The sequence below is a fragment of the Pongo abelii genome, chromosome 6 (assembly GCF_028885655.2).
Source record: "Pongo abelii isolate AG06213 chromosome 6, NHGRI_mPonAbe1-v2.0_pri, whole genome shotgun sequence".
NCBI lineage: Eukaryota > Metazoa > Chordata > Mammalia > Primates > Hominidae > Pongo > Pongo abelii.
The window spans coordinates 40,342,115-40,359,006 of NC_071991.2; the positions used below are offsets into that span (position 1 = coordinate 40,342,115).

The window sequence follows — 16,892 nt, forward strand, 5'->3', positions numbered from 1 at the left end:
TGGTACAAGATACAGGTCATAAAGACCTTGCTGATAAAATAGTAAAGAAGCTGGCCAAAACCCACCCAAACCAAAATAGTGACGAGAGTGACCTCTGGTCATCCTCACTGCTACACTCCCACCTGTGCCATGACAGTTTACAAATGCCATGGCAACGATAGGAAGTTACCGTACATGGTCTAAAAATGTGGCTCATGAATAATCCACCCCTTGTTTAGCATATAATCAAGAAATAACCATAAGAATGGGCAACCATAAAAATGGGCTGCTGTTTCTACGGAGTAGCCATTCTTTTATTCCTTTACTTTTTTTTTTTTTGAAACGGAGTCTCACTCTGCTGCCCAGGCTGGAGTGCAGTGGCGCAATCTCGGCTCATTGCAACCTTTGCCTACTGGGTTCAAGCAATTCTCCTGCCTTAGCCTCCCAAGTAGCTGGAATTACAGGTGCCTGCCACCACACCAGCTAATTTTTGCATTTTTAGTAGAGACGGGGTTTCACCATGTTGGCCAGGCTGGTCTTGAACTCCTGACCTGGTGATCCACCCGCCCTGGCCTCCCAAAGTACTAAGATTACAGGCTTGAGCCACGGTGCCTGGCGGAAGCGTTCTTCCTTTCTAATAAACTTTCGTTTTTCAAACCTATACTGTTGTCAGTAAATTCTTCCTACCAACCCGTGAGTCGACAACTTCCTGGTGCTGGACTCTGATACCTTGCCTGGCAAGCACTTTGGGAGGCTGAGGCAGGAGGATCGCTTGAGGCTAGGAGTTCAAGACTAGTCTGCATAACATAAAAGACCCCATCTCTACAAAAGAAAAAACAAAAAACATAGCCAGTTATGATGGCACATGCCTGTGGTTCTAGCTACTTGGGGGGCTGAAACCTGAGAAACACTTGAACCTGAGAGGTCAAGGGTGCTGTGAGCTGAAATTGCATCACTGCACTCCAGCCTGGGTGACAGAGTGACACCCTGTTTCAATATTAATTAATAAAAAAACCCAACATGTAGGTAGCCTGGGCAACAGTGTGAAAATGCATTTCTACAGAAAATACAAAAAGTAGCCGGGCACGGTGGCATGTACCTGTAGTCCCAGCTACTCAGGAGACAGGTGGGAGGATTGCTTGGGCCTGGGAGGTCAAGGCTGCAATGAGCCATGATCACACCATTGCACTTCATCTTGGGCGATAGAGCCAGATACTGTCTTAAAAAACAACCAACCGGCCAGGCATGGTGGCTGACGCCTGTAATCCCAGCACTTTGGGAGGCTGAGGTGGGCGGATCACGTGAGGTCGGGAGTTCGAGACTAGCCTGACCAACATGCAGAAACCCCGTCTCTACTAAAAATACAAAAATTAGCTGGGCTTGGTGCCACATGCCTGTAATCCCAGCTACTCAGGAGGCTGAGACAGGAGAATCGCCTGAACCTGGGAAGTGGAGATTGCAGTGAGCTGTGATCACAACACTGCATTCCAGCCTGGGCAACAAGAGTGAAACTCTATCTAAAAAAAACCACAAAAAACAAAAAAACAAGCCGGGCGCGGTGGCTCACGCTTGTAATCCCAGCACTTTGGGAGGCCGAGGCGGGCGGATCACGAGGTCAGGAGATCAAGACCACGGTGAAACTCCGTCTCTACCAAAAAAAAAAAAATACAAAAAATTAGCCGGGCGTGGTGGTGGGCGCCTGTAGTCCCAGCTACTCGGAGAGGCTGAGGCAGGAGAATGGCGTGAACCCGGGAGGTGGAGCTTGCAGTGAGCCGAGATCGTGCCACTGCACTCCAGCCTGGGTGACAGAGCGAGACTCCGTCTCAAAAAAAACCCAACCAAACAAACAAAAACAAAAAGCATGTAGGCAGTCGGGTGCGGTGGCTCATGCCTGCAATCCCAGAACTTTGGGAAGCCAGGCAGGTGGATCACTTGAGGTCAAGAGTTCGAGACCAGCCTGACCTACATGGTGAAACCCTGTCTCTACCAAGAATACAAAAATTAGCCGGGCATGGTGGTGCACACTTGTAATCCCAGCTACTCAAGAGGCTGAGGCAGGAAAATCACGTGAACCCAGGAGGAGGAGGTTGCAGTGAGCCAAGACTGCGCCACTGCACTCCAGCCTGGTTGACGGAGTGAGACCCTGTCTCAAAAAAATAAAAAATTCATTACATAACTAAAAAGACAGTGTGGTATTGGTGAAGAATAAAGACAAAGATCAATTCATAGAGTAGCAAACCCAGAAACAGATCCAAACAAATAATACCCAACTAGTGACAGGTATGCATCACCATGCCCAGCTAATTTTTTTGTATTTTTAGTAGAGACGTAGTTTGGTCACCATATTGGCCAGGCTGTTCTCAAACTCCTGAGTGTGATGGCTCATGCCTGTAATCCCAGAACTTGGGAGGCTGAGGGTGGATCACTTGAGCCCAGGAGTTTGAGACCAGCCTAGGCAACATGGCAAAAACCCATGTATATTTAAAAGAAAAAAATTGCCCGGCATGATGGCTCACTCCTGTAATCCCAGCACTTTGGGGGGCCGAGGCAGGTGGATAATCTGAGGTCAGGAGTTTGAGACCGGTCTGACCAACAAGGTGAAACCTCATCTTTACTAAAAATACAAAAATTAGCTGGGCGTGGTGGTGGGCACCTGTAATCCCAGCTACTCGGGAGGCTGAGACAGGAGAATCGCTTGAACCTGGGAGGCAGAGGTTGCAGTGAGCCTCTGAGGGGCTGCAGCCCACGCTGGCCAGGATGGTCTTAAACTCCTGACCTCAGGTGATCCACCTGCCTTGGCCTCCCAAAGTGCTGGGATTACAGGCGTGAGCCACTGCACCCAGCCTGAAGTTTTATTATTACTCAAGTCAGTCTCCCCAAGCATTTGAGCATTTGGGGATCAGAGTTTTTAAGGATAGTTTGGTGGGTAGGGGGAGGCAGCCAGTGAGTCAGGAGTGCTGATTGGATGGGTTGGAGATTAAATTATAGGGAACTGAACTGTCCCTCTTGTGCTAGGTCAGTTCCCGGGTGGGGGCCACAAGATCACATGAGCCAGTTTATCAATCTGAGTGGTGCCAGCTGATCCATCTAGTGCAGGGTCTGCAAAATATCTCAAGCACTTATCTTAGGTTTTACAATAGTGATGTTATCACCAGGAGCGACTTGGGGAGCATCAGAATCTTGTAGCCTCCAGGGATATGACTCCTAAACCAAAATTTCTAACCTGTTGACTAATTTGTTAGTCCTATAAAGGCAGTCTCATCCCAGGCAAGAAGGGGGTTTGTTTTGGGAAAAGGCAGTTATATTTGTCTCAAACTACAAACTATAAACTAAGTTCCTCCTAAAATTAGTTCAGCCTGTGCCCGGGAATGAACAAAGACAGCTTGGAGGTCAGAAACAGGATGGAGTTGGCCAGGTCAGACCTCTGTCACTGTCTCAGTTACAATTCTGCAATGACAGTTCCAGGAGGCCCCTTCGGGGAAGTAGAAATGACCAGCATTGGGCAGGAGTTAGAAGGTTCTTACAACACAGAATGAACACGTTTGTGGTGCCTTGAACCCCAAAGAGCAAGTGCCAGCCACTCAGTAAATAAGCCCTGGATGAAGGGTGGGGAGGGGGTAGGGAGTCCCATCCGAACTTTGGAAATCAAGGCAGGACCTGGCCCACCGTGGCATAAGGGGCTCTGGTATTGAGTCTTGGAAGGAAAGAGCTATGGTAGCTTCCTGAAATGATGGCCAAAGTCCTGTTCCATTTTCCTATTACCAGCCTTTCTGCTCAGTCTTTAGTTACCACCTCTCCAATGGAGGGAAAATATAATAGACAAGCAAGTATCCCTTCATCCTGGAAGCCCAAGGGAGTCCCTGCCATGCGCCAGGCACTGCAGCCAATGTAGGGGACAGCAAACAAGCCAGTGGCAGGATGGTGACACACACACAGCTCCTGAGTGACAGGGTGGGCTGGGAGGGAGTGGGCTCCGCCGACAAGGCAGGGAAAGGGCTTCCAGGGAGAGGGAGCGAGGAGAAGAGGAGGGGGCACCTAGTTCCTCTTCAGGGCCTCTTTGTGCAGCCTGGAGCACCAGTGGGGAGGGAGAACAGCCCCCTAAGCAACCAGACTGCTGGGGAAGGTGAGCTAGTGGTTTCCTACAGTGGACAGACAGGATCCAATCTGAGTTTGAAGATCATTTTGCAGTAACAAGGCAGTCCTACAGCCCTGAAGAGACGAGCAGGTGGCTCCTGGCACAGCCCCAGCAGGGGGAGGGAATAAGGGGTACAGGATGCCCAGTGGCACTGCCAGGTTACTGGCATGGCTGATTAAAAAAACCTAGGGAGGGACACCAGGTGTGGTGGCTCACGTCTGTAATCCCAGCACTTTGGGAGGCTGAGATGGGCGGATCACGAGGTCAGGAGATCAAGACCATCCTGGCTAACATGGTGAAACCCTGTCTCTACTAAAAATACAAAAAAATTAGCCGGGCGAGGTGGTGGGCGCCTGTAGTCCCAGCTACTCGGGAGGCTGGGGCAGGAGAATGGCATGAACCTGGGAGGCGGAGCTTGCAGTGAGCCAAGATCGCACCACTGCACTCCAGCCTGGGTGACAGAGCAAGACTCTGTCTCCAAAAACCAACCAACCAACCAACCAACCAAACCAAAAACCTAGGGAGGGACAAGATCTGGGGCTGAGTGGAGAAGAAAAGGAGACTCCCCTTGGACATCTAGACTCAGCCCCTGCTCTGCAGAAGCACATGGTTAGCTGTCGGGGGCCTGCTCCCCACCTCCTTTCTTCCCACTGTCTTATCCAGTGCCCCAGGGGCCAGGACCCCCACCCACAGATGACTCATAGGACCCAGTGCGTCTCCCTGCTCTGATCTGTAAAGCCAATGGCCTCCCTGACATTTCCACCTGGAGGTCACAAAGCTTTCAAATTCAGCCTCCCCCACCCCCTACACACCCCTCTGACCTACTCTCTCCCAGTTCCACGTTGCGGTTGGCCAGGCAAGCCTTCCTGACATCTGTCTGCCTTCCGCCCAAGTTTTTATCTCACCTGGATCTCTAAGCTCCTCCCATTTCCCTCCAACACCTCTGGGTGCCAGTAACATCTGCTCCCACAGACCACTACAGCCTCTGGACATACCAACCTGGTCACCAATCTGTTTACCTTCCTTTCCTGGCCTCTGGCTGTGACAAATGAGGCAATGCGGCTTTGCTAACTCCAGAACTAAGCAAAACTCTTCCTTGATCCACAGCCCAGACCCTTCATTGAACTTAAGTGCTAAACTCTGTTAAGCCTGACCTTCAGGACCAGAGTGAGCAGAGGAAATGAGAGAGAAGACCTGGCACAGAGGGAACAACCCTATCCTCAGGGCCTGTTCAGTAGCGACTTTTCCCACTAGGGCTGGTTCCCTACACAGGGTAGAGGTCTGGGCAGGGAAGGGACTCAGGGTGCCCAGGTCAAGAGTTCCAGAGGCAGACTAGAACCCAGTTCTGCGCTGGGGAGAGGTGGAAAGGAGACAGGGTCTTGGCAGGTCTCAAGGCTGACAAACCACAACCGACACACCAGTGGATAGAGCGCTGGAGGGGGAGACCCTCTGGCCAGGTGCCTGGGTGGACTTGGGCACTTGGGAGTTAACAGAAGTTCCCATGGCAATCTGGGGCCCTGAGCCCATGAGCCAGGTTGGCGGCCGGTGAGGCCCTAGGGAGGAGAGGTCTGGGAAGATGGGTGAGGCTGGGTGGGGGAATGAGGCCTTAGGAGGTGGGTAATGTGGCCCCTTTGGGTATCCTGGAGAAAACCCCCTGCTCTGGCCCTCATTCAGGGAAGTCTTTGATGGTTTATTTTGGCGACTGAGAGAGCCAGGTGTGCTAGCATACGCTGGAGTGGGCAGAGCAAGGGTCCCTGAGCAGAGACCTGCTGGTCACAAGATCACGGAATCCTACACAGGGACATTTCTACCATCTCTGTACAGTGAAATCCCAGTTGAATACTATCCCGACAGGGAGCTCACTACCCTACCAAAGTTAGGCCTGAAGTATCACTGGACATTGATTCCAATTCTGTTTCTGCTGGAGGAAAGGGAGGGAATCCGGGTGTAGGGTTCCTAGTCACTCCAGAGGGGCTGACAGCCTCTTCTCCCTTCTCAAGTGTGGACACCTTTGCACAAACATGCGGATGGAGTGAAGCCTCAGCCTGTCATTCCCCATCCCCCATCCCCCACCCCCTCCAGAAGGCACTAGCTCTCAGACCACACTGAGTTCACGGGGCTGGTGATGCCTCTCTTTCACCTCACCCACCCCACCCATCACCAGCAGTAGTACTTGGGTGAGGGGGTCTGGCTCTGAAGTTCCCTCCCCAGTGGAGCAAGCTGACGCTCTCACATCTAGCTTAGGTATTTAGGATCCAGAAGTACCTTTTTTATATCCAGAAAAGCACAAGGACGTTGGCAGTGATGTTGGGTAGGTTATGTCCCCGTCTGCCCTGCCCCACCGGTGACAATTCAGGAGCTTCAGGGGTGAGTCTGGGCCAAGCTGCTCACCAGTGACCAGAACAAGGCCTGTTTGTCCTAAAAACGGTTTGCATTTGCCTTCAGCTCACCCACACCACACCATGCCTGCTACATCTGTGATGCTAACCCAAGGCTGTCACCTGATGTCACTCTGCTGTTTGGTACACACACACACACACACACACACACACACACACACACACACACACACACACACACCCGGTCCTGGCCCATGAAGGTACACACACACACACACACACACACACACACACACACACACACACCCGGTCCTGGCCCATGAAGGTACACACACACACACACACACACACACACACACACACACACACACACACACACACACACACACACACACACACACACACACACACACACACACACACACACACACACACACACACACCCCCCCCCCCCCCGGTCCTGGCCCATGAAGTCTCATCTAAACACACAAGATGCTGCCTAGACTGCGTGGAGCTTCTTCCTTCTAACAATTGTTTTCCAATTTTAGAAAATGGGACAATTAAAAACTGAAACAGAACAAAACCAGGGAACCATCTGCAAGCCGTCATGTGTGAGCACCTGGTCAGCATGTTCTGACTGTTCCTGATCTTTCCAGAGCCCTTACAAAGCCCTGTTCTCCTTGCAGGGTGCTGAAGGCCACAGACCTGCAGTGAGAACTTGCAAAGACCCGCCACATACTTCGAATTTCCAGAGGAGCTTTGCCTGTTCCTGTGGTCACAACTACTGCCAGGACAACCTAGGGGTCACCGTGCTGAGCCGCTTCAGGAACCAACTCAAGCCCCACTCTCTGGGAAGTGTTCCTAGACCCTCAGAACCAGTTTGGGCTCTGCTCACCCAGATGTTCCACTTCCCTGGCCAGCTGGGAAGCATCGAGGTGAGTCCCAGCTTCCCTTGCTGCAGCACACCGAGGCCATTTTTCCAAAATCTATTTTTTGTTGTTGTTGAGACAGGGCCTTGCTTTGTCACCCAGCCGGGAGTGCAACCACAGCTCCCTGCAGCCTTGACCTCCCAGGCTTGAGTGATCCTCCCACCTCAGCCTCCTGAGTAGCTGGGACTACAGGTATGCGCCATCACACCCTGCTGATGTTTAAATTTTTTGCAGAGATAGGGTATGTTGCCCAGGCTGGTCTTGATCTCCTGGCCTGAAGCGATCCTCCTGCCTTGGCCTCCCATAGTACTGAGATTACAAGCGTGAGCCATCCAGCCTGGATAGGATTTTGGGTAAGTGGTGAGGCACAGGGAGGTGGCACTGGTCATCAGCAGACGCACGCAGGAGCACCTGTCTACAGCTCTGGGGGTGGTGGCAGCAGCTCTTCACGCCCACCCCAGGACCCACTCCACTTGGCACTGGCTGGTGGTCATGCTTCCATCAGAAGAACCTTGGGCCATGCTGCAAAGCGACAACAGGACAAATCAAGGGACCCAGGCAGGTGCTCCCTAGAGAACAGGGTGGTGGGTCAGAGGCTTGACCCCACTTAAGCTCTTCCTCAGGGGTGAGATTGGTTGAGTGCTCAGGAAGCCAATACCTGGCTTGTTATGGGATGAAGCTCTTGGCCAGAGGGGACCCAGGTGTGTGCTGGTGAGAGGCCCCATCTCCAGGTTGGAATCGTTGCTTGGGCTCTGGGGAGCACTAATTAACAAACGTGTGGTTAGGGTGAACCCGCAGGCATGCTGCCTCAAACGGAGAGGCACAGAGTGCAGAGTACTTTTTCAAGGTGGAGCCAGGGGAAGGACCCAGAGCAGGGAAAGCTCAGAAACAGGACTGCACCCAAACAGCCCGGCAGCCCAGGCCGTCTCTGCCATGTTCACAATGACGGCTTTGCCTGCGAGGGCCTGTAGGTAGTGGTCATCACTCCCCCTGTCCAATGAGGAGTGAGGAGGGGGCTGCTTCCCAGGCGGGTTAGGAGGGGACTGGCCCAGCCCCATCCCCTCAGCGGAGAAGGCAGAACAGACAGAAAGACACAGCAGACACGCCCACGGATATAACTTAGTTTATGGGTCAAGCCAATGCAATGCAAAGTTGTTTCTGTTCCTTTTTTTTTTTTTTTTTTTAACCAAAATAAATAAATCAGATCTGTCCCTGTGAAGGTCAGAGTGATAAATGAGGGGCAGCTGGCCCCTCACCCCCAGCCCCTCCTCTCCCTCTTCTGACCTGCTTTGGCACAGCCAAGAAAATGATGCATCAGAGTCTCCATTGGGTTAAAAGGAGAAAGAAAGAGTGGTTGGGGTGAGGAGGGAGGCCAAGGGAGGACGTGGGTGGAGGTGGAGGGTTAACAGGACCAAGATACAGCAGCCAGTGCCCCGGCGGTGGCGACCTGAGCGGGGCTTCCTGGCTACACACAGACTCTGTGGGCTCCAGGTGCTGCCTGGGCCCAGGCGGGGTGGGTGGGGCATGCTTGGGCCCCAAACACAGCCTGGAACCCTCGAAGGAACAGCAGATAATGGACACTGCAGAGCCCGAAGCTGCCCTTTCCGTGCCAGGTCAGGCCAAGGCTCTCTCCTGCCAGCTGCCCCAGGTCATCCTCAGTTCACGCCACAGCTGGGGCCCACCCTAGAAACCTCTGCCAGCCATGGCTAGATCTGACTCCAGGCTCCTCTACAGATTCTAAGGCTCAGGCTCAAGATGAAGCTATCCTAGTCTCAAATACAGGAGCCTGTGCCTTGCTGGGTGACAGGGGTTGCCAGCACACTAGGAAGCCACACAAGGCTCAGTCCCTACCCTAGTGGGTGAGACTGGTGGGGAGGGTTGTGGCCAGAGCCGACCCCTCCCCAAGGACATCCCTCGGGGGCTACCTTTCCTCCTCCCGCTCCCCCCGGCCTCCTGGAAAACTGCTCAGAAGTCAGCAGAGCCTGGGCAGCGTGTGGCCTGTGGGGCAGCCAAGCACTGGAGGGGGACGACAGCCTAACTCCTACGAGAGCAGAGGGAGGGGTGGTGGCACAGCGAGGAGGGCAGTGGTGTGGGCAGCGCTGAGGCACTATTCTTTAGTTGAGAAGCAAGGGGCAGTCATGGGTGTGGAGAGGGCAGTGGCCCAAGCAACCCTAGGCAGCGTCTACGAGAAGTTCTTGAAGATGTCCAGGTCGAAGGCCGTGTCCAGGAGGCGCTGCAGCTCTGTCAGGTGGGTCTTCTTGTTGCCGGTGGCTGGAGCAGCTGCTGGGTCCCGGCCGGCATACCTGAGAGATGGAAGGAGGGGGCAGTGAGGGCAGGGGCCACTGAGTTGGCCCAGCCCATCCCTCTGCTGCATGTGCCTGGCTAACTGCCTACTGGCCTGAGGGGAGGGTCCCACAGCCTTCCTGGCAGGGACTGAGGCCTTACCAGACGGGCTTGGCGCGGCTGATGGTGGTCCGAAGTCTTGGCTTCACGTAGTCATAGTAGCCTTGGTTCTTGTGCTCCTCCTGGCACCAGGCCAGCTCAGCACTGGGGTACTTCTGCACCTCCTTCAGCAGGAGGTCAAAGGGAAATGGCGACAGCTAGGAGACAGCAGGGGTCAGATCAAAAAGAGGAAACTCAGAGGGCAGGCAAGATCCAGCAAAGGGAAACTGGTGTTCTGAGCAGGGAAGGTCAGGAACCTGAGGGCCACACCCCAGGCAAGGCTGTTCTGTGAAGGCACCAGAGCCCTGACCCCCGCTGGGGGGACACCCTGATGGCACCACCTGCCCTCACCTGCTCAATCCTTGTGATGGCCACCTGTCCCACCATGTCGCGTGCTTTGCGCTCCCGGGTGAGGTCATAATACACTTTGCCGGTGCAGAAGAGAAGCCTTTTGACATTCTCTGGGTTCTGAGCTGCAGGGCCATCTTCTGGGATCACCCGCTGGAAGTGGGTTCCTACAAGAGAGTTCCTATGGCTAGGCTGGTTCTCTCAGGGATGTGGCTGAGAGCTCTCCTGGGCCCATCTCACTTCTGCTGTGTGTGAGCAGAGGGCTCCTGGAGCCAGGGCTGTGCCAGGGACTGCTGCCAGGACACGCAGCTTTCAAGGGTTAGAGATGCCTCCCCTTCACCAGCCTCTGATGCCCTGTATTTGCTCAGACCAGGCGCACTTTGAAAAGCATGTTATGTGTAACAAATACACAGCAGACATGGCCAGCTCTGGGTATCAAGTAACACCAGGCTAGCCTTCAAAACAGCTTGGCTCAGACTTCGGGGACAAGAGTATATTAAAACATCCTGGCTGGGTGCGGTGGCTCACGCCTGCAATCCTAGCACTTTGGGAAGCCGAGGCGGGCGGATTGCCTGAGTTCAGGAGTTCGAGACCAGCCTGGGCAACATGGTGAAACCCCGTCTCTACTAAAAAAATACAAAAAATTAGCCAGGCGTGGTGGTGTGCGCCTGTGGTCACAGCTACTTGGGAGGCTGAGGTGGAAGAATTGGTTGGGCCCAGGAGGCAGAGGTTGCAGTGAGCCGAGATCATGCACTACAGCCTGGGCAACAGAGCAAGACTCCATCTCCACAAAAAAAAAAAAAAAAAAAATTCCCAGCCGAGCGCATGGCTCACGCCTGTAAATCCCAGCACTTTGGGAGGCTGAAGGCAGGCGGATCACCTGAGGTCAGGAGTTTGAGACCAGACTGACCAACATGGTGTCTTTACTAGAAATACAAAATTAGCCAGGCATGGTGGTGCATGCCTGTAATCCCAGCTACTCGGGGGGCTGAGGCAGGAGAATTCCTTGAACCCGGGAGGCGGAGGTGGTGAGCCAAGAATGAGCCATTACACTCCAGCCTGGGCAACAAGAGTGAAATTCCATCTCAAAAAAAAATATATATATATAAAAATTATATTTAAAAAAACCCATGTTTACTCCGTTTCTGCTGCTCAGAATTTTACAAATATAAAAACTTTCAACACAATCAGAGAAAATATTCAGATAGAGAACAGTGGGTTGGCCAGCACTTTGGGAGGCTGAGGCAGGAGGATCCCTTGAGCTCAGGAGTTCGAGACCAGCCTGGGCAACATGGTGATACTCCGTCTCTACAAAAGTACAAAAATTAGCCAGGCACGGTGGTGCACACCTTGTGTTCCCAGCTACTTGGGAGGCTTTGGTGGGAGAATCACTCTAGTCTGGGAGGCAGAGGTTACAGTGAACCATGATGACCACGCCTCTGCACTCCAACCTGGGTGACAGGGTAAGAATCTATCTCAAAAAAATATAGAAAAGTGGGTTGAATGGTACAAACATACAGTTAGATAGAAGGAATTAAGTTCAATGTTTGATAAAGGAGTAAGTTTAACAAACATGTATCATACTCGGGTGATGGACACCCTAATACCCTGACTTAAGCACTACGCATCATATACACGTAACCAAAACCAGTTGTGTTTCTATACACTAACAATGAACAGTAAGAAAAGGAAATTAGGCCAACAATTCCATTTATGATACAAAAAGAATAAAAGTCTGGGCACAGTGGCTCACACATGTAATCCCAGTACTCTGGGAGGCCGAAGTAGGAGGATCACTTGAGCCCAGGAAATGAGGCTGCAGTGAGCTATGATTGCATCAGCCTGGACGACAGAGTGAGACTCTGTCTCAAAAAAAACACAAACAAAAAATAAAAAACAAAACAAAAAAATTAGCTCAAAGTGGTTAAAGATCTAACCATAAGAGCAAAAACTATAAAACTCAGAAGAAAACATAGGGCAAAAGTTTCACAACACTGAATTTGGTAATGATTTCTTAGATATGACACCAAAGTCACAGGCAACTGAAGAAAAAATAGACAAATCTGACTTCATGAAAATTAAAAACTTTTGTACATCAAAAGATACTAACAACAGGCCAGGTGCGGTGGCTCATGCCTGTAATCCCAGCACTTTGGGAGGCCGTGGTGGGCAGATCACCTGAGGTCAGGAGTTCAAGACCAGCCTGGCCAACATGGTGGAACCCTGTCTATACTAAAAATACAAAAATTAGCTAGGCATGGTGGCGTGCGCCTGTAATCCCAGCTACTTGGGAGGCTGAGGCAGGAGAATCACTTGAACCCGGGAGGCAGAGGTTGCAGTGAGCTGAGATTGTACCAATGCACTCCAGCCTGGGTAACAGAGTAAGACTCCATCTCGGAAAAAAAAAAACAAAAAAAAAACCCAAAACCAAAACCAAGGATACTAACAACAGAATAAAAGAACAACCCATAGAACGGGAGAAAATATTTGCAAATTATATTTCTGATAAGGAATTAATATCTAGAATATACAGAGAACTCTTAAGACTCAAAAACAAGCAACCAGATTCAAAAATGGGCAAATAATTTGAATAGGCTGGGTGCCGTGGCTCATGTCTGTAATCTCAATACTTTGAGGCCAAAGTAGGATTCCTTGAGCCCAGGAGTTCAAGACTAGCCTGGGCAACATAGTGAGATCCTGTCTCTTAAAAAAAATTAAATTAAAAAAAAAAAGGATTTTAATAGACAGTTCTCCAAGGAAGATACACAAGTGGCCAATAGGCATATGAAAAGATGCTCAACATCACTTAATCATTACAGAAATATAAATCAAAGCCACAATGAAATATCATCTCACACCCATTAAGATGGCTACTATGAAAAAACCAGAAAATAGTAGGTGCTGATGAGGATGTAGAGATGGGATCCTCATATACTGTTGGTGGGATGTAAAATGCAGCCACTGTGGAAAGTTTGGCAGTTCCTCAAAAAACTAAAAATAGAATTACCATATGGTCCAGCAATTCCACTTCTGAGTACATATTCAAAAGAATTGAAAGCAGGGACTCAAAGAAATATTTGTACACCAATGTTCATAGCAGCTCCTCTAATCACAATAGCTGAAACATGGAAGCAACCCAAGTGTCCATTGACAGATGAATGGATGAGCAAAATGTGGCATACACATATAATGGAGTATTATTTGATCTTTTTTTTGAGACGGAGTTTCGCTCTTATTGCCCAGGCTGGAGTGCAATGGCGCGATCTCGGCTCACCACAACCTCTGCCTCCCGTGTTCAAGTGATTCTCCTGCCTCAGCCTCCCGAGTAGCTGGGATTACAGGCATGCGCCACCACTCCTGGCTATTTATTTATTTACTTTTTTGAGACGGAGTCTCTCTCTGTCACCCAGGCTGGAATGCAGTGGCGCAATCTTGGCTCACTGCAACCTCTGCCTCCCAGGTTCAAGCAATTCTCCTGCCTCAGCATCCTGAGTAGCTGGGATTACGGGTGCACGCCACCATGCCCAGCTAATTTTTGTATTTTTCGCAGAGACAGGGTTTCATCATATTGGTCAAGCTGGTCTCAAATTCGTGACCTCAAGTGATCGACCTGCCTCAGCCTCCCAAAGTGCTGAGATTACAAGCGTGAGCCACTGGGCCCGGCCTATTCAGTCTTTTTTTGTTTTGTTTTGAGATGGAGTCCTACTCTGTTGCCCAGGCTGTAGTGCAGTGGTGCAATCTCGGCTCACTGCAACCTCCACCTCCCGGGTTCAAGCAATTCTCCTGCCTTAGCCTCCAGAGTAGCGAGCGGGGCGTGAACCACCACACCCTGCTAATTTTTGTATTTTTAATAGAGACGGGGTTTCACCCTGTTGGCCAGGCTGGTCTCAAACTTGTGACCTCAAGTGATCCAACTGCCTCGAACTCCCGAAGTGCTGGGATTATAGGCATGAGCCACCACACCTGGCTATTCAGTCTTAAAAAAAAAAAGAAATTCTGACACATGCTACACAACATGGATGGACCTCGCAGACATTATGCTAAATGAAACAAGCCAGTCCCAAGGGACAAAGACTATATGATTTCACTTATGAGTTCCTTAGAGTAGTCAAATTTATAGAGGCAGTAACACACTGAACTGGATACTTAAAAATGGTCAAAATGGTAAATTTTATGTTGTGTATTTTACCATAATAAAAAAAGACTGGGGGCTGGGCATGGTGGCTCACACTTGTAATCCCAGCACTTTGAGAGGCCAAGATGGGTGGATCATGAGGTCAGGAGATTGAGACCATCCTGGCTAACACGGTGAAACCCCGTCTCTACTAAAAATACAAAAACAAAATTAGCCAGGCGTGGTGGTGGGCGCCTGTAGTCCCAGCTACTTGGGAGGCTGAGGTGGGAGAGTGGCGTGAACCCGGGAGGCGGAGCTTGCAGTGAGTCGAGATTGTGCCACCACACTCCAGCCTGAGCGACAGAGCGAGACTCCGTCTGAAAAATAAATAAATAAATAAAAATAAAAAATAAAAAAAGATTGGGAAAAAAAACCCCCAAAAAACAAGGGGCTCGCCTTGATTGAAGACTAAAGGGGCTTTGGTGACTGGTGGGATGCAGGCTTCCTGGCCTGGTGACCCCTGGTGGGTGGTAAAGGCTGTGTCAGCATCCTGCACTCCACTGTCCCTATAGAAATCTCAATGTTATGGGTCTCCCTTCACACAAGTGCAGCTGGCATGTGACTTGGCAGGACCTGCCGTCCAGTGTTTTTTTCTCTGTCCTGAAGGGCTTGCTTTCGGGCTGGGCCTCCGAGCCAGTGGTGAGCTGCCACTCACTTGCTGAAGGAGGCCGCAGGCAGCAGCACTAACCCTCAATCTTGGACATACTTAATTGCCTCTAGTGGAGTCCTTGGGGGCATTTGCAGGTGAGAGGCAACAGCTCCTGGGCTGCATGTTAAGACATGTCATTTGACCAACCTGAATGTAAGCTGTGACCTTCCTCATCTGGTATCATGGGTCTTTTTTTTTTTTTTTTTTTTTTGTGTCGGAGTTTTGCTCTTATTGCCCAGGCTGCAGTGCAATGAATGGCATGATTGCAGCTCACCGCAATGTCCACCTCCTGGGTTCAAGCAATTCTCCTGCCTCAGCCTCCTGAGTAGGTGGGATTACAGACATGTGGCACTACGCCCGGCTAATTTTGTATTTTTAGTGGAGATGGCGTTTCTCCATGTTGGTCATGCTAGTCTCGAACTCCCAACCTCAGGTGATCTGCCCTCGAACTCCTGACCTCAGATGATCTGCCTGCCTCGGCCTCCCGAAGTGCTAGGATTACAGGCGTGAGCCACTGTGCCCAGCCATGTATCACGGGTCTTTACAACCAAAAATCCGGCAAGAGCCAGTGAGAATCACAAATGTCAGCCCCACGAGCTGTAAAAGAGCAGCAGCAAAGAAGCCCCAAACATAGCTTCCCCCAAGGAAATGCCCATCTCCCTCACACCCACCTGGAAGCATCTCATCAAAGCTGGATCTGGCCTCGGGGTGGCGCAACAGGGATTTGGGGGTGAAGATAATTAACTGAAATACAGAACAATAGGCTCGTGAAGGATCAGATTCTGAAGATTCCAGAAAGAAGGTCAAAAGCAAGGCTACCCAAGCCTTGACCTTCAGGCCATGAAACACACCTGCCCTCCCACTCAACAGGAGCCTCAGGTCAGAAGAGGCAGAGAAGGAGGGAAAAGGAAAGATGAACAATTTCCCTGCTGTTCACCTCCCCTAGCTGGGTATCCACTCCTGGCAGGGCCCATCCCAGCCTGCTCGGACTCCCAATACTCCCCTCCCTGCTTCTCTGTACCTAGGAAAGAGCTCTGACCCTCTCCTTGGCAGTCACAGAGCAAATGCACCCAAAGCCCATGTAAGGCTGTGACATGGCCCAGCACCAAGAAGCACCAGAGCTGTCCTGCCCTGTGGGCCCTTGGACTGCTGGGGACACTCCGAGCTGCAAGCCTCCGCCCCATACTCCCACCCCTGTAGCATCCCAGGGCAGCAGGGCACTCCCTCGCTGTCCCCCACACTCCTTCCTTTTTTTTTTTTTGAGATGGAGTCTCGCTCTGTTGCCCAGGCTGGAGTGCAGTGGTGCGATCTCGGCTCACTGCCAGCTCCGCCTCCCGGGTTCACGCCATTCTCCTGCCTCAGCCTCCTGAGTAGCTGGGACTGCAAGTGCCCGCTGTCATGCCCGGCTACATTTTTTGTATTTTTTTTAGTAGAGACGGGGTTTCACTGTGCTAGCCAGGATGGTCTCGATCTCCTGACCTCATGATCCACCTGCCTTGGCCTCACAAAGTGCTGGGATTACAGGCATGAGCCACCTCGCCCGGCCTCCTTCCTTCTTATGAATCACTTCTCCAATGTATCCCTCCACTCAACTTCTACTCACCCTTCAACACCCAGCTCAGGAGCCGCTCCCAGGGGACCCTGCACTCCCTTGGCCTCTGCCAGGGCTCACCTCTCTTCCAGAGCTCAGCGCACCCCCTATGACCACCTGTTCAAACATCCGTCCTCCCCACCGGGCTGGGGCCTGCAGCCTATGTGATTGCTCCGCATGTGATGCTCAGCAGTATGCAGGGGCCCAGTCGGCGAAGAGGACACACAGAACACGCAGTTCCCTCATGGCAGCAGTGAGGAGGAGGGGCCAGGCTCCCTGACACCATGTCCTGTTCACACTACCCCT

The 16,892-nt window shown here is 51.5% G+C and overlaps 1 protein-coding gene across 9 annotated transcripts in view; it reads right to left on the minus strand.

The window, feature by feature from the left end:
- Positions 1 to 8,489: 8,489 nt before the first annotated feature.
- OGDH (oxoglutarate dehydrogenase) overlaps positions 8,490 to 16,892 on the minus strand; it is a 481,925-nt gene continuing 473,522 nt past the window's right edge. For 8 of the 9 annotated variants that reach the window (XM_054558872.1, XM_054558877.2, XM_054558874.2 and 5 more), the window contains 4 exons: positions 15,667 to 15,739; positions 10,176 to 10,339; positions 9,828 to 9,982; positions 8,490 to 9,685 (listed from right to left, as the gene is read on the minus strand). In XM_054558872.1, the coding sequence (XP_054414847.1) occupies positions 9,565 to 9,685; positions 9,828 to 9,982; positions 10,176 to 10,339; positions 15,667 to 15,739 (513 nt within the window). In that variant the 3' untranslated portion in view covers positions 8,490 to 9,564. 9 annotated transcript variants of the gene reach the window in all.